The sequence below is a fragment of the Herpailurus yagouaroundi genome, unplaced genomic scaffold (genome assembly GCF_014898765.1).
Source record: "Herpailurus yagouaroundi ecotype Mexico unplaced genomic scaffold, PumYag 77, whole genome shotgun sequence".
NCBI lineage: Eukaryota > Metazoa > Chordata > Mammalia > Carnivora > Felidae > Herpailurus > Herpailurus yagouaroundi.
In genome coordinates this window covers 93,707,040-93,728,084 of record NW_024412388.1, presented here as the reverse complement: position 1 = coordinate 93,728,084, position 21,045 = coordinate 93,707,040, and the positions used below count along the sequence as shown (strand labels likewise).

General features: G+C 36.1%; 1 protein-coding gene across 10 annotated transcripts in view; it reads left to right on the top strand.

Moving 5' to 3' along the window:
• The window catches only part of WDR47 (WD repeat domain 47), a 69,431-nt gene that overhangs the window by 37,434 nt on the left and 10,952 nt on the right, over nucleotides 1-21,045 (top strand). For 7 of the 10 annotated variants that reach the window (XM_040471184.1, XM_040471183.1, XM_040471186.1 and 4 more), the window contains 7 exons: nucleotides 4,562-4,740; nucleotides 8,442-8,702; nucleotides 11,123-11,198; nucleotides 13,454-13,611; nucleotides 15,884-16,053; nucleotides 16,820-16,996; nucleotides 17,681-17,812. In XM_040471184.1, the coding sequence (XP_040327118.1) occupies nucleotides 4,562-4,740; nucleotides 8,442-8,702; nucleotides 11,123-11,198; nucleotides 13,454-13,611; nucleotides 15,884-16,053; nucleotides 16,820-16,996; nucleotides 17,681-17,812 (1,153 nt within the window). The remainder of the gene's footprint in view (nucleotides 1-4,561; nucleotides 4,741-8,441; nucleotides 8,703-11,122; nucleotides 11,199-13,453; nucleotides 13,612-15,883; nucleotides 16,054-16,819; nucleotides 16,997-17,680; nucleotides 17,813-21,045) is intronic. The other 3 variants (XM_040471187.1, XM_040471192.1, XM_040471190.1) reach the window with 1 other exon arrangement.

The window sequence follows — 21,045 nt, the reverse complement described above, 5'->3', positions numbered from 1 at the left end:
CTGTCTCTCTCTGTCCCAAAAATAAATAAACGTTGAAAAAAAAAAAATTAAAAAAAAAGAAATAAAACTGGGGACTTTCCTGTCAACCTTACAATAATAAAATGGATTATAAGAGAATACTATGACCACTGTAAGCCAGCAAGTTAGATAACCTAGTTGAAATGGACAAATTCCTAGAAATCACAAATTACCTAAGCTGACTCAAGAGGAAATAGAAAATCTCAACAAACTTACAATGAGTAGAGATTGAATCAGTAATCAAAAACCTTCCAACAAAGAAAAATCCAGAATCAGGTGGCTTTATGGATGAATTCTACCAAACATTTAAGGTAGGGTTAACATCAGTCCTTCTCAAAATCTTCTAAAAGTATATAAGAAGAAGGAATACTTACTAACTCATTCTGTGAGGCTAGCATTACCCTAATACCAAGGCCAGAGGAAGACATTACAAGAAAAGAAAATTAAAGCCTGGGTGGCTCAGTTGGTTAAGGTCTGACTCTTTGATTTCAGCTCAGATCATGATCTCATGGTTCATGGATTTGAGCCTTGTGTCAGGCTCTGTGCTGATGGCCTGCTTGGGATTCTCTCTCTCCTTCTGTCTCCTTTCCCACTCACACACTGTCTCTCTCTCAAAATAAACTTTTATGTGTATTTTTTTTTTAATTTTTTTTTCAACGTTTATTTATTTTTGGGACAGAGAGAGACAGAGCATGAACGGGGGAGGGGCAGAGAAAGAGGGAGACACAGAATCGGAAACAGGCTCCAGGCTCTGAGCCATCAGCCCAGAGCCCGACGCGGGGCTCGAACTCATGGACCGTGAGATCGTGACCTGGCTGAAGTCGGACGCTTAACCGACTGCGCCACCCAGGCGCCCCTGTGTATTATTTTTGAAAGAGAGAATGCAGAAGCCAGGGAGGAGCAGAGAGAGAGGGAGACACAGAATCCAAAGCAGACTCCAGGCTCTGAGCTATTAGCCCAGAGCCTCACGCAGGGCTTGAACCCACAAACTGTGAGATCATGACCTGAGCTGACACCGGACACTTAACCAACTAAGCCACCCAGGTGCCCCTCACACTAAATAAACTTTAAAAAAAAGAAAGAAAAAGAAAACTACAGACCAATTTCTTTCATGAATAGAAACTAAAACCCTAACAAAATACTAGCAAACTAAATTCATCAGTATATTCAAAGGATTATGTACCCTGACCGAGTGAATTTATCCCAGAGTGCAAGGTTAGTTCAACATTAAATAAATCAATCAATGTAGTATGTCACATTAGTAGGATAATGGGCAAAAAAACATCTGACCATGTCAATTGATGCAGAAAAGGCATTTGACAAAATCAGACACTCTTTCATGATAAAAGCTCTCAGAAAACTAACAATAAAATGGAATTTCCTTGGCATGGTAAAGTTCATTTATGAAAAACCCAAGCTAACCTCTTACTCATTGGGGAAAAACTAAAAGCTTTCCCCTAAGATCAGGAACAAAGACAAGGATGCCTATTTTTACCCCTGCTATTCAGCATTTCCTGGAAGTTGTAGCTAGAGAGATTAGACAAGGAAAAGAATCAAAAGCCCACCCAGATTGGAAACAAAGAAGTAAAACTATCTCTATTTACAGATGACATGATCCTGTTTATAGAAAATCCCAAAGAATTCATAAGAAAGCTACTAGAGCTTACAAACGAGTTTAGCAAAGTTACAGAGTACAAGAGCAACAATAAGAGTTAGTTGTGGTTCTATACTACCAACACTGAACAATCTGAACAGGAAATTAAGAAAGCAGTTCCATTTACAATAGCATATAAAAGGATAAAATACCTGGGAATAAATTAAACCAAGGAGGTGAAAAACTTGTATGCTAAAATCTATAAAACATTGCTGAAAGGAATTTTAAAAGATCTAAATAAATAGATATCCTGTGTTCACACATAGGCAAACTTAATATTGTTGTCAGTACTCTCCAATATGATCTACAGATTTCATGTAATTCCTTTAAAAAAATTCTGCAACCTTTTTTGCAGCAGTGAAAAGCCAGTATTCAAGTTCATATGTAGTTGTAATGTGTCCTGAATAGCCAAAACAATCTTTAAAAAGAACAAAGTTGGAGGACTCACACACAGTTCATGATTGCAAAGCCACAAAGCTACAGTAGCTACAAAAGCTACAGTAATCAAAACTGTTTGGTACTTGCATAAGGACAGAAATATAGACCAATGGACTACATTGAGAGACTAGAAGTAATCCCATATATCTGTGGCTAATTGACTTTTGTCAAGGATGTCAGGTCCATTCAATGGGGAAAGAATAGTCTCTTTAACTGATGATGATGGATCAGCTGGATTTGTACATGGAAAAGAATGAAGTTGGATCTCCACCTCACATAATGTACAAAAATGAACAGATCAACAACTTAATTATAAGAGCTAAAAGTATAAAACTCTTAGAAGAAAACATAAGGGCAGATCTTTGTGATCTTGGATTTTGTAATGTATCCTTAGATATGATACTAAAAGCTTGAGCAACAAACATAGAAATTGATAAATTGAGCTTCATCAAAATTAAAAGCTTTTGCGCATCAAAGGACATTATCAGAAAAGTGAAAAGACAGCCAGCAGAGTGGGAAAAATATTTGCAAATTATATATCTAATAAGGGTTTAATATCTAGCATATATGAAGAACTACAACTCAACAACAAAAAGACAATTCAACTTATGAAAAAGGAGTTGAGGGGCATCTGGGTTGCTCAGTTGGTTCAGCATCTGACTCTTGATCTCAGTTTAGGTCTTGATCTCAGGGTTATGAGTTCAAGCCCCTCATTGGGCTCCATGATGGGTGTGAAGCCTACTTAAAAAAAAAAAAAGTTGAACAAACATTTCTCCAAAGAATATATTCAGATGGCCAATAAGCACACGAAAAGATGCTGAATACCGCTAGTCATTAGGGAAATGCGAATCAAAACCCCAATGAAATATAGATTCACAACTACTAGGATGGCTGAACTCAAAGCAGTGGAAAATAAGTGTTGGTGGGGAGTGGAGAAATTTGAACCCTCATACGTTGTTGATTTGAATGTATAATGGTGCAGTCACTATGGATTGGTGGTACCTTAAATATAGAATTAAATATAGAATATAAATATATAAATAAAATATAGCTTAAATATAGCTAAATTTAGAATTACCGTATGACCCAGTAATTCCACTCAAAAACATTGAAAGCAAGGACTCAAACAGGTATCTGTACATCCATGTTCATAGAGGCATTATTCACAGTAGCCAAAAGGTAGATACAACCCAAGTGTCCACTCACAGATTAATGGATAAACAAAAGTGGTATATCCATTCAATGGAATATTATTCAGCCACACAAAGGAATGAAATTCTGACATATGCTACAACATGGATGAACTTTGAAAATATCATGCTAAGTGAAATGTCAGATACAAAAGGACAAATATTGTATGATTCCACTTATATCAAATATCTAAAATTGACAAAATCATAGAGAAAATAGAATAGAGGTTAACCAGGAGCTTGGGGGAGGGAGAGAAATGAGAAGTTACTGCCTCATGGTTACAGAGTTTCTCTTTAGGGTGATGAAGAATTTTGGAAATAGTGGTAATAATTGCACAATGTTGTGAGTATAGTTAATGCCACTGAATTGTACACATGAAAATGGTTAAGATGACAAGTTTTCTATTTTACCAACAATAAAAAATTTAAAAGGACACATAATTTTTTCTCAGAGTTATTGCTATTAAGTTATGAAATGGAAGAGGATTGTTACTATTTCCTGGAAAAGGGAGACAGTTTTAGCTTAAGTTAGTTGTATAAGACTCTTGGCTAAGCTTATTGTCACTGTTGGCCAATTTCAAAGATAATTGGTTAGTTCCAGGGTAACCCTGGTTCACATGATCTTTGTAATATGACCAGACTCCACCTTGGCAGAGGAGTCTTTCTTTGCCAATATTGGAATTTACTGAATATCCAAGTCCTGTAATTTGAGTGCTATACAGTTCTTTGGAAGAATGAAGCAGGAATGTTGGGATTAAGTTTACCGTTCATTTATTCTACTTTCTTGTGAAAGGTCGTTTGAAACCTGAATTAAGGTACTGTTTTTGAGGGAAATTTTTAAAGTTTCTCTCTAGAGTAACTTATTAAACCATTTACCTGCTTAAATTAAGTGTGTTGGACAAGGCTAATACTGTGTTTATTAAATCCTAATGTCTTCTCTTATTATTTTTTTCAAGCAATACAGATCTAACCCCCTTGTGACAACTATAATATATATTTTTCTTTTGCATTAGTCAAAGATCCAGGGTAACCATTCATTTTGGTCAGTCTTTTGCTATAGAATAAAGTAAATTAATTGATCTACTTGATTATAAAAACTCATGGATACTATGTTATTTTTCAAAGAGCAATATATTAAGTATTTTCTAATTGTTAAATATAGCTACTTGCACATTTCATCCAGTGTTTATAGAAGTTACTGTTGAGTAGGGACATATATTTAATCATAGTCTGTTAAAATATATTTTCTAATATTTTTAAGCTTCGAGATTCAACAGAACAATTTCAAGAATATTATAGGCAAAGATTACGCTATCAACAGCATTTAGAACAGAAGGAGCAACAGCGGCAGATATACCAACAAATGCTGCTCGAAGGAGGTGTGAATCAGGAGGATGGTCCCGATCAGCAGCAGAATCTTACGGAACAATTTCTTAATAGGTATGTCTTTCAGTCATTTTTTAAAATGTAAGGAATTATTTCAAAGAGACTACAAGCAGGCAATGACTGCTGCTTTCCATGTATAGTTTGTAATTTTAAAGTGTTTGAAGTAATACAGAGTTACAGAATATCTTCTTGTCACAGCATTCTGAGGGTCCATCTAATTTTGTTCTTCTTTCCTTTAAACCTTTTTTGACATCGAAGCAACAAGAGCAGAAGTGTGGTGGTTCAGCTGACAGCTGGAAGCAAATGGCTAGGTGGATCCAGCTCTGTCCCAGGGTAGTTCAGGTCCTAGGGGTCTTAGTTACTTAGCTTCGTTTTGCTTGTTTCCTCATCTGCTGCACAGAACAGCCATGAAGATGAAATGAGTTAATCTATGCAAAGTACTTAGAACAGTATCTGGCATATAGTAAGCACTATGTTAAGTGTTCACTGTTGTTTTTATTGTTATTTTGGGTGCTTGAACTTCCAGGTTCTTTTGAATTCAGTATATTAAAATTATTATTGAATTCAATATATTAAAGTTATTCTTTCTTATAATTTCTGCCAAGGTAATATGACCTTACATTGCTTTTAATTATAGGAGGTGTGTGTGTGTTTCTGTGTGTGTGTGTGTGTGTGTGTGTGTGTGTGTGTGTGTGTGTGTGTGTATGTATATGGACAGGTAGATAGTAATGTGTCTTTTTAAAAATCAGTAAACTAGAATATATGTCTCTGAGCAAAGCTTGTTGGAAGATTAAATGAGTTAATATATAAAAAATTACTTAGAATAAATCCTGGTGCATATAAGAAGTGTACCATAAATGTTGGTTATTATTGTCATTATGATTAGGCAATTCAGTGGTGACTATCAGTTCTTTATTTGGTTCAATAATATTGGAAGTAATCTGCTTGAAATTCTGAGGGGTTGGGCAAGTCAGTGAGCCTGAAATTGATTCTGTCTTCAAACCTTCAGGAATGTTTAGTGGTAGTCTAGAGTCTAAGCAGGCTTTTGAACATTGCATTTGAGGATCATTTTCTTATCTCCTCTGATAAGTCCGTGGTTTATTAGAATTATCCTAATTTGATGAACTGCCATTTCTGGTTCTTGGATGTCTTCTTCATATCCATAAAGGTCATGGTTGCAATTGGATTCTCTGACCATTTTATTTTGCAGTGAAAACAGATAGCTGGCATTAAATCAGAAGATAAAATGTCAAGGTTCTGTGATCCTAACAGTGGTAAAGGATGTACTTGCTCAGGAAAAAACTATTCAGGATGGTTTATCCTTCCTTTAAAGACCATTATAAATAGAATTCAAGTTCTTTCTTGTTATTTAGCTTTTGAAAATTAGTTTCGTATAAATTCTGTTGTTCTCCTGGCCCTCTCTTATCTATTGTTTTCTAACCCTTTAATATTTTATTCAATCCTTTTTTTCATATATCTGAGGCCATACCAGGACTTTATTTACTTTTTGAAAAATTTTTAAATGTTTATTTACTTTTGAGAGAGAGACAGAGCATAAGCAGGGGAGGGGCAGAAAGAAAGGGAGACGCAGAATCCAAAGCAGGCTCCAGGCTTTGAGCTGTCAGCACAGAGCCCCAATGTGGGACTCAAGCTTATAAGCGGTAAGATCATGACCTGAGCTGAAGTCAGATGCTTAACCAACTGAGCCACTCAGGTGCCCCGCTGTATCAGAACTTTAAAATACCTAATACCATGGACAAATTGAATAGAGATAGAATCTATAAAATAAAATATCCTTTCCCTAAAATGTTCATGTTGTATTTCTTCAAGTCATTCTAGCAATAGAGCATAGTTTCCAGATTTAAATTTTGCATCTTTTTTCCAAGAGGCATAGACAGAGGGAAAGAAATGAGTCATGTTACATAATAGATCTTATTGAAGAAAATAAACTAAAGCATGATAGAATTTTTATTAACCATACTGTGTCACTATACTTCTTGATATTTTGTTTCTTTTGTCTTTATACTTCTTGATATTTTGTTTCTTCTAATACTAATAATCGGCACTGCTGATTTGGCACTTAGAGGCATATTCTGCCACATCCCCATCCTCACCACTTTAGAGAGTCAAAATGATGTTAGCATTTTACTCTTTATACTTAGCACTTCCCAAATTTACTTGACCTCAGACTCATTTTTTATGAGGAGCATTTCACAGGATTAGTGTTTCATAGAACACAATTTGGAAAATGCTGCCTAGTTAAAAATTTTAACATAAAAAATAATGGCTGGCAGTTCCTTTAATAATGTTGAGTTACTTTTTAAAAGTCTTTTCTGGGGCGCTTGGGTGGCTCAGTCGGTTAAGCCTCCGACTTCAGCTCAGGTCACGATCTCACAGTCCGTGAGTTTGAGCCCCGCGTCGGGCTCTGGGCTGATGGCTCAGAGCCTGGAGCCTGCTTCTGATTCTGTGTCTCCCTCTCTCTCTGCCCCTCCCCTGTTCATGCTCTGTCTCTCTCTGTCTCAAAAATAAATAAACGTTAAAAAAAATAAAAAAAAATAAAAAAAAAAGTCTTTTCTAAGCCCTAAACATACACACATGCACGCACACACGCGCGCGCGCCAGTGTTTAATGTAGGAAAACTTTCAAAATAGAATAAACCACAGCACCTCTTGGAATTCATACCCCTTGTGACTCCTCTCTCATATTGAATCTAAGCTGTAAAAAGTGATGCTGGGCCAGTTCTGGGTCTCAGTCTTAAGAGAGCTTGTCAGCTTCCTCTTTGTGCTCTTTGGAGCCCTGAGTCCAACAAAAGAAGTCAGTCTATCCTGATGTAGGGAGTCTTGTGATGAGGGAAAGACCTTGAGGCTCACTTGCTTTGCTTTCTCTTTTATCCCTCTAGTACCTAGATCAGAGCCTGTCAGAGAGTCTGTGTAGATTGAATATGTGAATAATAGGATGCCACTTGACTGTTCCGTCATGGCCTGCTCTAATCATACATTTCCTACTTGATGTGATATAACTACAGAGATGAAATGAAAATGATTTGTTTTGTTGGTGAGAAATTTTGGTAGTGGTGATATTTTTGTTGACTATTTTGGGAAATTAATTTTTAAGTGGAAAATTAAACCAGTTATACTGGAGAAGAAACAGATTTTTTTTTTCTTGCTGTTATGGTAAAAGGTGCTTTTAGGCCTATATCCTTCTATAGTGGCATACTTTAGGAAAATTTGGATCTTCTTTTGGTATCTTGGTTATGTCTTAAGCCAATTTTTTAGTACAAAAAAATTACCATTTATCTATTACCATTTATATATTTCATATATATATATTACATGTGCATGTATTTGCCTTCTCAAACTTCTAATAATCTATATGTTAAGAATGTGGGGCACCTGGGCGGCTCAGTTGGTTGAGTGTCTTGACTCTTGACAGTTCAGTTCAGGTCATGATCCTCAGGGTCGTGTGATCAAGCCCCATGTTGGGCTCTGTACTGAGCATGGAGCCTGTTTGAGATTCTCTGTCTCTTCCTATGCCCCTCTCCCCCACTCATGCTCTCTCTCTTTCTGTAAAAGAAAAAGAAAAAAAAGGAAAGAATGATTGTGGTTCCTGGCTGGCTCAGTCAGAAGAACATGTGACTCTTGATCTTGGGGTTTAAGTTTGAGCTCCACATTGGGTGTGGACTTTACTTAATTAAAAAAAAAAGGAATGTGATTAAGTATTTTTTTAAAATATAATTGCACTGTTTTATTTTATAGGTCCATTCAGAAGCTTGGTGAATTAAATATTGGAATGGATAGCCTTGGTAATGAAGTATCAGTGCTCAACCAGCAATGTAATGGGAGCAAAAGCAATGGATCTAATAATTCTTCTGTAACTAGTTTTGCTACACCTCCCCAAGACTCTAGTCAGAGATTAACACATGATGCTTCAAATATTCATACAAGCACCCCTCGTAATCCTGGATCAACAAATCACATACCTTTTCTTGAGGAGTCACCTTCTAGTGGAAACCAAATGTAAGTACTTTATAAAACCTGGAAATATTAACTTCCTGCTAATGAATGGAAGCCTAAAAAGTTGAACTTCTCTTTGGAGCCTTACAAATAAAAGTTTTTGGAGCTCATGGGGCACCTGGTTGGCTCAGTCAGTTAAGTGTCCGACTCTTGGTTTCAGCTCAGGTCATGATCTCATGGTTGTCATCAACCATGTCGAACCCCTTGTTGGGCTTGACACTGATAGCACAGAACCTGCTTGGTAACCACGCGGGGGAGCCTCGGGGGGCGTCTCTCTCTCTCTCAATAGACAAATTTTTAAAAAATGTTTAGAGCTCATTACCTACCGAATCTTTTTCTAATCCGTCTTTATGTTTTTCTACTAACTTCTAAATTTGTTAGTAGTCTTTTTTCTCCTGTTTTTATTTTTGCTTTCTCATCACTACCAAGAAAATTCTATCTTTTAATACATTATTTTACTCAAAGATCTTACAGTTTTATCTTCTCCCTGGTTTTCTTTTTTCTTGCCATTGGTACCTTCCAACAAATAATATTTAATTAACAGATGTTGAGAGCACAAGATGTTTTATAACATGTTGGGATGGTTGCAGCAAGACACTCTTGGCTGTTCTGGCAGTTACAGCAATTGAAGGCGTTTTGCATATTTATGTTTTCACTAATCAGGGAAGAGTTTTATCTTGCTGTCATTAGTAGACAAGTGTTAATTTATGCAATGGGAATAGTTAAGGAGCATTTCCTTCATCTATTCTTTTTTTTTTTAATCCCTCCTTAATCCCCTTCACCTATTTATTTCACCAGTCCCCCTACCCACCTCCCCTCTGGTAATCATCAGTTTGTTCTTTATACTTAAGAGCCTGTTTCTTGGTTTGTCTTTTTTTTCTCCCCCCCCCCACCCCCCCGCCACTTTTTGCTCATTTGTTTTGTTCTTAAATTCCACATAGGAGTTTCTTCATCTATTCTCAACATTAAACACCTTTGAGAGTGGTTCATTTAAAAATGGATAACTTGCATTTGGCCTTTGGATGCTTATAGGAATTAGATTAGCTTTATAAATTTTGTATCAAGAGTTCTAGTTTTGTTATTATTTATTAAATAAATATATATTTATTATTTATATATTATTTATTATATAAATATAGACTGTATAGTCTATATTCATTATTAAATATAAATATTTAAATTTATTATCTATTTTATTATTTATTATAAATAAAAATTATTTATTTTTCTATTTTTATTATTTTATTTTGAAAAATTCTAGTTTTATATATAAAAGCATAAGTTCATCTAATATTTGCTTCCTTATTAGTTTCAACAACTCTATTTTTGCACTCCCAACACTAGAACTCAAAGTTTAAAATTGTTTTTTTTTTTTTTTAATTAAAGTAACCTACATACATGATTTAAAAAGACAAATAGCACGTGAAGGTAATCTTACCCATCTTTATGATTTCAATTTCTGGTAGGCTGCCGTTTTCAACCCAGTTAGCTGGGTTTTTTTGCTATATATTTCCACATTTCTAAATAACATAGTTCTGTTACTATTTTTATTATCCATTGACTTCCTGCTAATTAGATTTAGCTACCATACTCCTCACCCACAATACATTTACTTTGTCTACTCTTTCTTTCCAATATGTATCAATTTTTGTTTAAATCAGTATTCAATGTTGATGGTCACGTAATGTGATACCTGACTTGTGTGATATAATAAATATGATTATGTTTTCTTTTCATATAACTTCTTATTTTTCATGGAGACAGTAATTGCCTCATTTTTGGTGTGCCTTTGTGGGGCTAGAACTCATGAACCACAAGATCATGACCTGAGCTGAAGCTGATGCTTAACCAACTGAGCCACCCAGGCGCCCCTAGTCTCTGACTTTTATATAGTAGACTTTCTTAAACTATCTGGAAACCTTTGACTGTCTATAAAGAGTGCAGCATTAATGGAGAAAAAAAAAAAGCCAATTGGAAGGCTATGGACGTAGATGGAACATGGCAAAAAGTAATTAAGGAGAAACATTGTTTTATTGTAGGACTTGAAACTGTCAGTTTCTGTAGTCTTTTCTCTTAGGCCAGAGAAAATTTTCCTAAAGAACAATCTAAGTTCCTGTCTGGGGTAGCATTTAAGCATAGCATCCAGGATTCTAAAACTTAGCAGGAGAAAACTACTTGACATCTCACTATAAAATTCATGGATTTTGACTCAATCTCCTTTCCAGAATGACTTCTCACTTCTACTTAAAATGGTGTTTGGTGTCATTGAGTCCAGAATCTCTTAATAAATGGCTTCAGAGCGTAACTTTGACTGGGGTCAGTGCAGGTTGTTTGCCAAAAAAAATTTGGAAATTGAAAGGATAAATTAATTCAGTTTGTTTTGATATTCAGAGTAAACTTTATTTGAATTTCTATTCATATAGCTCATCAGAACATTCGGTCATTAAACCACCTCTTGGAGATTCTTCAGGGAATCTATCAAGGTCAAGAGGGGAAGAGGTAATACTTTGGGGAAGGAGGTTTCATCATTATTTTTATATATACTTGCAAATTTTGCTAAGGAATTCTCAATTCATAGAACTATTTTTAGAAATAATCATTATTATTAATGCTGTTATTTGTCTCAAGGTAATTGAACATTCACTGGGCTAAGTGAAGAGGTTGCCTCAGAAAATACTTGCAAGTATTCATTTTAATGGTCCAGTAGCAATCTGGGCTCCTGAGTTGGGCCTGTGCACTATTCTCTGAACCTTGTGGTTAATTTCTTTAGATATTATTGGTTTTTCCTTTGGGCTTATCTTCAATGCAGCTATTTTTTTTGCTTTGGAATCAGATATCCTTACCTAATTACTATATAACTTCATTCTATCTTATTTCTTAGTTCAAATTTTAACCCCATAAACACAGCCATTATTCCAGATGCTTATGGGCCAGATAACATAAATGAATAAAGTTGGCTATGGTTGTGATAAGCAGCACATAAGACTATTTTTCGCTTGCACAAAGAAATCTGCTTATCTAGTATTTCTAGTTCTTTTCATTTTCAAGAAATTGTAGGAATGTAGATTTTTATTTGAAATATATTTTAAAAATAGCAACAAGTTTTTTACAAATTTAAACACTGCAGATGAGCACATAGAGTTAATTGGTGGCTCTGCTACATCTATTCTAAAGCAACCCTTTGTAATTATTATTCGTGTGCTATAGGCCATTTAATCAGTTAGTCATTCTTCTCCCTTTTTCTCTTATCTACCAATGCTATTTGTTCGACGGTCACATTTCCTATATGTGGATCAATGGGAAATATAGCATTTCTAGTCAAATAAATTACATGAGTAATTTAAAAAAATTTTTAAAAATGTTTATTCACTTTTGGGGCACCTGGGTAGCTCAGTTGGTTAAGGGGCCGACTTCGGCTCAGGTCATGATCTCGCGGTTCACGGTTTGCGGGTTCGAGCCCCGTGTTGGGCTCTGTGCTGACAGCTCCGAGCCTGGAGCCTACTTTGGATTCTGTGTCTCCCTCTCTCTGCGCCTCTCCCACTTGCACTCTGTCTCTCTCTGTCTCTCAAAAATAAATGTTAAAAAAAAAAACAACTTTAAATGTTTATTCACTTTTGAGAGAGAGAGGGAGGTAGAGAGAGAGAGAGAAAGAATATGAGCAGGGGAGGGGCAGAGAGAGAGGGAGACACAGAATCTGAAGCATGTTCTAGGCTCTGAGCTGTAAGCATATCTGAGTTAAAGTAAGATGCTTACGCGACTGAGCCACCCAGGCGCCCCTCAAATGAATAATTTAAGAAATGAATTCAGTTACATAAGGCAGACATAGTATGATCTATCAAGTTTTTCCCCTATTCCCCCATGAGGATGTATTACATGAAGACATAAAAGTTTGTGTAGGAAGAGGCACGATCTCTTCACTGACTGTGGGTCCTAGAGCTGTCAGGTTACAACCAGAGCGGAAGACATTTGCCTTTGTATGTGTACTTGACATCTGTACTTCCCAAAGACAGGATTTGGTGAGGTGTGTTGACCACACCTAGTCTAGAGGTCCCTGTTCCAGGTCCAGTCCATTGTAGTCAGGGTAGCAGGGTAGTTTCAAACTATACTAATAGCAGGAGTCACGAAAGCTTTTATATAGCCACCCAGGCTTCAACTTACCTTCCTCAGAAGAGGACAGAGTTTGACAGTTTAAAATAAAAATGAGGTTCAAATTAAATGTTCTGATTAAAATCCTTTTCACAATTTTAAAAGAGTATTTTATAATTTCAATTTGAAATATTAAAGTATTCATTGCTAGAGATAGTGAAACTATCCCCCAACCCCCAAGTGGATTGAATAATAGTGTTTTATACTTCCTACTTTTAGAAGCACAAATGATATTCTGTTAACTTTGTGAGAATTATATATGTCGGCTATGTTTTTTCTTGATAGTTAAAGGTAACTATATGGCAGGTAACTAACTGCATAGTCTTATATTTTGTCATAGTAAGCAAAGAAAAACTTGAATGTCTATGTGCTCTCTGAATTTAGCAATGGGCAGCAAAAAATAGGAAAATTTGGCTTAATTTGAATTTGCCATTTAAAAGAATATGTGATTGTAGGTAGTGATTTATGTGTGATTTATTTATATGTGATTTATTTATCACATAAAGTGATAAATAATGCAGTTCAGATGAATTTAAAATGGACTAAAGAGGAATTCTTTTAAATTCGCTTTTTTCATAGAATGACTTTCATATTTATTCTTTCTATAGGATGACAAATCAAAAAAACAATTTGTTTGTATTAACACCCTAGAAGACACACAAGCTGTTAGAGCAGTGGCTTTTCATCCAGGTGGTGGTTTATATGCTGTAGGTTCAAATTCAAAAACTCTGAGAGTATGTGCCTATCCAGAAGTAATCGATCCAAGGTAAGTAAGGATAGATGGTTTGTACTGTCAATCCTTAGTTTTTAATTTAGCTATATTAGTTCTTTTTTCAGAATTGCCATTCACTAGTGTTTAATTTTTATTTCTCTTTATTAAACATTAAAATTTTTATTTTCAATGCTTAGGAAATACACATCAGAATTGTCAATTAATTTTATGTTTTTGTCGTAAAATGTTTTTATTGGGCCATGAATTCAATGTGCAACTGAAAAGAAAATCTTTTGATCTGATCTATTTTCTAGATCAATATTAAGTACCTTCTAGGTATTGGCAATTTATCAGTCTTTTCTGTTTTTAATTACGAAACTTTTCAAGCACACACAAAATTAGATGTCAGTACAGTGCAGTGCAGTAATTGTTGAGATTTTTGTCATATTTGCTTTATCCTTTTTGTTAAAATAGTTTAAGGTAAATCCTGGATGTGTCATTTCACCCTTTAGGATGAATCTCCAGTTCTTACAGACTTGATGTTATCATCATACCTAATGAAATTTTTAGTATCCTAGTGTTAGTCTGTGTTTTATTTTTTTTTAATTTATTTTATTTTTTATTTTTTAAAATTTACATCCAAATTAGTTAGCATATAGTGCAACAATGATTTCAGGAGTAGAGTCCTTAGTGCCCCTTACCTATTTAGCCCATCCCCCTTCCCACAACCCCTCCAGTAACCCTCGGTTTGTTCTCCATATTTATGAGTCTCTTCTGTTTTGTCCCCCTCCCTGTTTTTATATTATTTTTGTTTCTCTTCCCTTATGTTCATCTATTTTGTCTCATATGAGTGAAGTCATATGATTTTTGTTTTTCTTTGACTATTAGTCTGTGTTTTAAAATGCAGGTAAGATCTATTACTCCACTAAACCAATGTTTGACTCCCATTAAAGGCCAAACTTATGAGCATGACATTCAGGACCTTCCATAACTGTGCCTGCAACTCCTCACCTACCACGTCCATCCCACTCAGTCTGCAGCTGGGCACTTGCCATACTATATTTTATCTTCACTGGAGTGATTCTGCTGTCATCTTTTTCTGTAAAAATTCTCCCTGTCCTTTAAGGCCTTGTACTTTTGTACTGGACCAGAACACTTACACTTGCCTTACTGTTTGTGGGTAGTCATGACAACATCGACCCTTGCAAGATTTTTTTTTTTTTTTGAGAGAAAGCAGGAGAGAGAGTGTACATGCTCATGGGCTCACGGGGGAGGAGCAGAGGGAGAGGGAGAAAGAGAATCTCATGTAGGCTCCATGCCCAGAGCAGAGCAAGATTATGACCTGAGCCAAAATCAAGAGTCGGATGCTTAACCAACTGAGCCACCCAGGCACCCCAACCTTTGTAAGATTTTAAACTCTAGAAAGAACTCTCGCCTCCTTTCTTTTTGATTCATCCCTTGCATTCCCTCAGCCCCAGCCAATTGCTCATATTATATGTTTAATATAATATTAATATATGTTTTTTGAATTTGGAAGATTTAGTAGCTCTTTTTTTTCATTCCTCTGTGTTTCTGAGTAAAAATCTATGAAAAATATGTGAAATGGAGATTTTTTTAAATGTTTATTTTTGTGAGAGAGAGCGCGACAGGGCGCGAGTAGGGGAGGGGCATAGAGAAAGGGAGACAGAATACAAAGCAGGCTCCAGGCTCTAGGCTCTGAGCTGTCAGCACAGAGCTAGACGTGGGGCTCAAACTCGAACTGTGAGGTCATGACGTGAGTTGAAGTCAGACACTTAACTGAGCCACCCAGATGCCCCAAGTGAAATGAAGAATTTTGAAAAAATAATCTTGTTCCTTATGTGGTCTGAAACAGAGTTAGGTTAGTCTAATAATAGTTTATAATTTTACTTTTCAATTTTAAACATACTTTAAATTCAGAGTGCCTGGGTGGCTCAGTCGGTTGAGTGTCTGACTTCAGCTTAGGTCATGATCTCGCGGTTTGAGTTCGAGCCCCGCATCGGGCTCTGTGCTGACAGCTCAGAGCCTGGAGCCTGCTTCGGATTCTGTGTCTCCCTCTTTCTCTGTCCCTCTCATGTTCATGCTCTGTCTCTCTCTGCCTCTCAATAATAAATAAAACGTTAAAAAATAAATAAATAAATAAATACACTTTAAATTCATTTCTTTTGCTTTGAGATTTTGAAGATTGTTATTGACATGTTGTCTGATACACTTTTTTGCTCCCTCCCTCAAGACAATCATAACGTAGAATTTCATTAACTTTGGCAAGCAAAAAATTGAAATGTCTTTCTGTAATGTTTCTGTTTAGTGCACATGACATCCCTAAGCAGCCAGTGGTACGTTTTAAAAGGAATAAACATCATAAAGGATCCATTTACTGTGTGGCCTGGAGTCCTTGTGGACAGTTATTAGCAACAGGATCAAATGACAAATATGTTAAAGTGCTGCCCTTCAATGCAGAGACTTGTAATGCAACAGGTAGGTCCCAAGTATGTAAGCAGTAGTGTTCTTAATGTTTCTTAATGTATTCTTAATGTTTTCCTTATGTTCTTTGATATATCTCTGTTTTATTTTCAATAAAATCTAAGAATGTAGCCTTTAGAGTTTTCTTGTAATTGCTTAGTTGCATTCATAAGGCATTATTCTTTTTTAGTAAGTTCTTAATCAGTGTTGTCTAATTCTTAGAAAATTATTCTTATTCAGAAAGATAACTTTTGGGGTGCCTGGGTGGCTTAGTCGGTTAAGCTTCCAATTCTTGATTTTGACTTGTGTCATGATCTCATGGTTTGTGAGTTTGAGCCTCACATCAGGCTCTGTGCTGACAGTGAGGAAACTGGGATTCTCTGTCTCCCTCTTTCCCTGCCCCTCCCCCACAGACGCACGCTCACTTTCTCTCAAAAATAGACATTTAAAAAAAAAAAGGAAAGATAACTTTTAAATAACTACCAGCAGTGCATTAATGAATATGTTCCAGAGAGTACCTGTCTTCTCTTTCTTTTTCTTTGGCATAAAAGAAAGGATAAGTCTCTAGCTGTTTTAAGGATGATGATAACTGAATCAGTACTTTGATTTCTTGAAGTTTTTTGCTCTTTAAGTAAAATGAAATTGATAATAGTATTATCCCTACATGAAAATATAAACCACTCCTCTCTACCATTATTCTTGCTTAGTTTTGAGACAGTTTAGCAATACCAAATTATCACAGTAAGTTGAGCAGCATCTTTTTTTTTAATTCTTATTGTTGTTTCAGGACCGGATCTGGAATTTAGTATGCATGATGGGACAATTAGAGACTTGGCATTTATGGAAGGCCCAGAAAGTGGTGGAGCTATTTTAATAAGTGCTGGAGCAGGGGATTGTAACATTTATACAACTGATTGTCAAAGAGGACAGGGCCTGCATGCTCTGAGTGGACATACCGGTATGTGATAGTTTCAGATGCTACTTTTCTTTTTGTTCAACCTGTGCTTTTTCCCTCTCTGCATTTTCATTAATGGGGTATATTTTATCAAAAGTGACTTCTTCAAGACAGGAAATTTTTATTTTAAAAGTTTTAATTGGGAACTTTAGATAACAACACAGTAACAATAGGTAACATTTCCCTGTGCGCTAAATCCCTTGCTTATACACATAATTTAATCCTTACAATAATCTTATATGGCAGGAAGTTGTATCTTCATCTTATATATGAAATAAACAAAATTTGAAAAGGCAAAATGACTTGACCAATATCTTACAGCTGAATATGGTAGAATTGAGATAAGACCTCAGGTCTGCCTCTTGCAAAGCCAGTGTTCTAACACCATGATCCTGTGCTTTGCCATAATTTGCCATAATTTCAAATGATAATATTTTTTTCAGTACTAATTATGGTATCCTGAAATGGTCAGTAACAAGATTGTTTAGTATGATTTTGATGTTGTGCAGTTTACTGAATTTTAGTGTTTTGAACATTGCCAGTATATTTGATATATATGGAAAGTCTCTACTACCCAGTGTATTTGATTAACCAGACCATCACATGTCTAATAATGAGTACCTAGCTTTGAATGTGTTTAAGAAAAGTACTGTTCACCATAATAACTGAGTATATGATCTTTTATAGGGCATATTTTAGCACTTTATACCTGGAGTGGCTGGATGATTGCATCTGGTTCCCAAGATAAGACTGTTAGGTTTTGGGATCTTCGAGTACCAAGCTGCGTTCGTGTTGTTGGCACAACATTCCATGGAACTGGTAGGTTTTTCAGGAATTTAAATGAATTTATATGACAAAGAAACTTTGTAAAATGCGCTTGTCTAGTTCCTCTCCCCTGCAACACATCTGTTAAAAAAAAATAGGAATAAATAGTAAAACAAATAGTTGGTATTTTACAGATTACCTTAAATTCTCTCAAAATACTTTCATCTTACTTTCTTTGTAAAAATAACATTCAGCTTAGGAAACTGAGGCCCAGAGACATTAAGTGTCATGCGCCAATTATTCTGTCAGCAGGGCTCTTTTAGAACTCAGACCTTTTTTTTTTTTTTTTTTTTTAACGTTTGTTTTTGAGACAGAGAGAGACAGAGCATGAACAGGGGAGGGGCAGAGAGAGAGAGGGAGACACAGAATCTGAAACAGGCTCCAGGCTCTGAGCTGTCAGCACAGAGCCTGACGCGGGGCTTGAACTCACGGACCGTGAGATCATGACCTGAGCCGAAGTCAGACGCTTAACCGACCAAGCCACCCAGGCGCCCCAGAACTCAGACCTTTAAAAAACATGTTTTAAAATACGGCAGAAATTGAAATTGAACAAGATCATTTTCTTCTCACTCCCATTCCTTGGTATCTTTCCCTAAGGAACCAATTTCTTATTTATTCTTCTATAAATATTCTTTAAGTGTATAACAAAGAAATTTGTATATATCATAACCTCCTGTCTTCTTTAAACATATGTCTAAAGAATGCACACAGAAATGGTAGCACATAATACATGACTTACTTTTTGAACTTAACAGTATACCTTGGATCGTTCCATGTAAACCGAGGGTATTGCTCTTTGTGTTATGTCACCTTTTTAATTTTTTTTAATGTTTATTTATTTTTGAGAGAGAGAGAGAAAGAGACAGGGGTGTGAGCTGGGGAGGGGCAGAGGGAGAGGGAGATACAGAATCCAAAACAGGCTCCAGACTCTGAGCTGTCAGCACAGAGCCTGACACAGGGCTTGAACCCATGAATGGTGACATCCTGATCTGGGCCGAGGTTGGATGCTTAACCAACTGAGCCACCCAGGCACCCCATGTTATATCACCTTTTAAGAGAAGCACAATATCCTGCAATTGTTTTTATTTTAGAGTCCCTTTTCTGCTTTGTAGTTTTTATGGCACTGTTCAAAATGAAAAGGACTACTTTTCATTCTTAATTTTTGGTGGTGTTTTTGTTTTGTTATTTTAGTGCTTTATCAATTCTCTTGGCTTTCGTGGAACTTTTTTTTCCCCAGGAATATTTTACTTACTGTTTTAATAAACCTTCATTTATGACTAGAGGTGGCATAAAATTACCAACCAGCTATCAATAAACAGCTCACTAGGGACTGGCATTGACGCAGCGAATATTGCTAGGTGTTTCACTTGAGGTTCACTCAGTGCTTTAGGTTTTTGGTTTTTGTTTTTTTAAGGTTTTATTTTAATTCCAGGTAGTTAACATGCAGTGTTACATTAGTTTCAGGTGTATATTATGGTGATTCAACTATACTGTACATCACCTGGTACTCATCAAAAAGGCATTCCTTAATATCTCCATCATCTATTTAACCCATCCTCCCAACCACCTCCCCTCTGGTAACCATCAGTTCTCCATAGTTAAGAGTGTGTTTCTTAGTTTGTCTCTTTTTGTCCCCCTATGTTCATCTGTTTTGTTTCTTAAATTCCACATATCAGTGAAATCTTACGGTGTCTTTCTCTGACTTATTTCACTTAGCATTATAGCCTCTAGCTCCATCCATGTTATTGCAGATGTCAAATTTTCATTTTTTTTAATGTTTATTTTTGAGAGAGAGACAGAAAGACAGAACTTGAGCAGGGGAGGGACAGAGAGAGAGGGAGACAGAATCTGAAGCAGGCTCCAGGCTCTGAGCTGTCAGCACAGAACCCGACGCAGGGCTCAAACCTACAAACTGCGATATCATGACCTGAACTGAAGTTGGGTGCTTAACCGACTGAGCCGCCTTGGTGCCCCAAAATTTCATTGTTTTTTTTGGCTGAGTATTATTTCATTGTGTATATATATACTGCATCTTCTTTATCCATTCATCAGTTGATGGACACTAGGGCTACTTCCATAATTTGGTTATTGTAAATAATGCTGCTGTAAACATAGGGGTGCATGTGTCCCTTTGTATTAGTATTTTTGTATTCTTTGAGTAAATACCCAGTAGTGCGACTGCTGGATCATAGGGTAGTTTTATGTCTAACTTTTTGAGGAACCTCCATACTGTTTTCCAGAGTGGCTATACCAGTTTGCATTCCCACTAACAGTACACAAGACTTCCTTTCTTCTTCACATCCTTACCAACACCTGTTGCTTCTTGTGTTTTTTATTTTAGCCATTCTGACAGGTGTGAGTTGATATCTCATTGTAGTTTTGATTTATATTTTCCTGATGGTAAGTGATGATGAACATCTTTTTGTGTGTTTGTTGCCATCTGTAGGACTTATTGGGAGAAATGTGTATTCATATTTCTGCCCATTTTTAATTGGATTGTTTTTTTGGTATTGTGTGGTGTAAGTTCTTTATATATTGTGGTTACTAACCCTTTATCAGATATGTCATTTGCAGATATCTTCCTCCATTCTGTAGGTTGCCTTTTACTTTTGATGATTATGTCCTTCAGTATGCAGATGCTTTTTATTTTGATGAAGTCCCAATAGTTTATTTTTGCTTTTGTTTCTTTCACCTTACTTAGTAGACATGTCTAGAAAAAAGTTGCTTTGGCCAGTGTCAAAGAAGTTATTGCCTGTGTTCTCTTCTAGGATTTTTAAAAAAAATGTTTGTTTATTTTTGAGAGACAGCATGAACAGGGGAGGGGCAAAGAGAGTGGAAGACAGAGGATTTGAAGCAAGCTCTGTGCTGAGAGTGGAGAGCCAGATGTGGGGCTCGAACTCATGAACTGTGAGATCATGACCTGAGCCGAAGTTGGACACTTAATCGACTGAGCCACCCAGGCGCCCCTCTCTTCTATGATTTTTATGGTTTCAGGTCTCACATTTCAGGCTTTAATGTATTTTGAATTGCTTTTTGTATATGGTGTAAGAAACTGGTCCAGATTCTTTCTTTTGTGTTTTGCTATTTAGTTTTCCCAACACCATTTGTTGAAAAGACTGTCTTTTTCCCATTGGATATTCTTTCCTGCTTTGTTGAAGATTAATTGACCATATAGTTGTGAATTCATTTCTGGGTTTTCTGTTCTGTTCTGTAGATTTTTGTGCCAG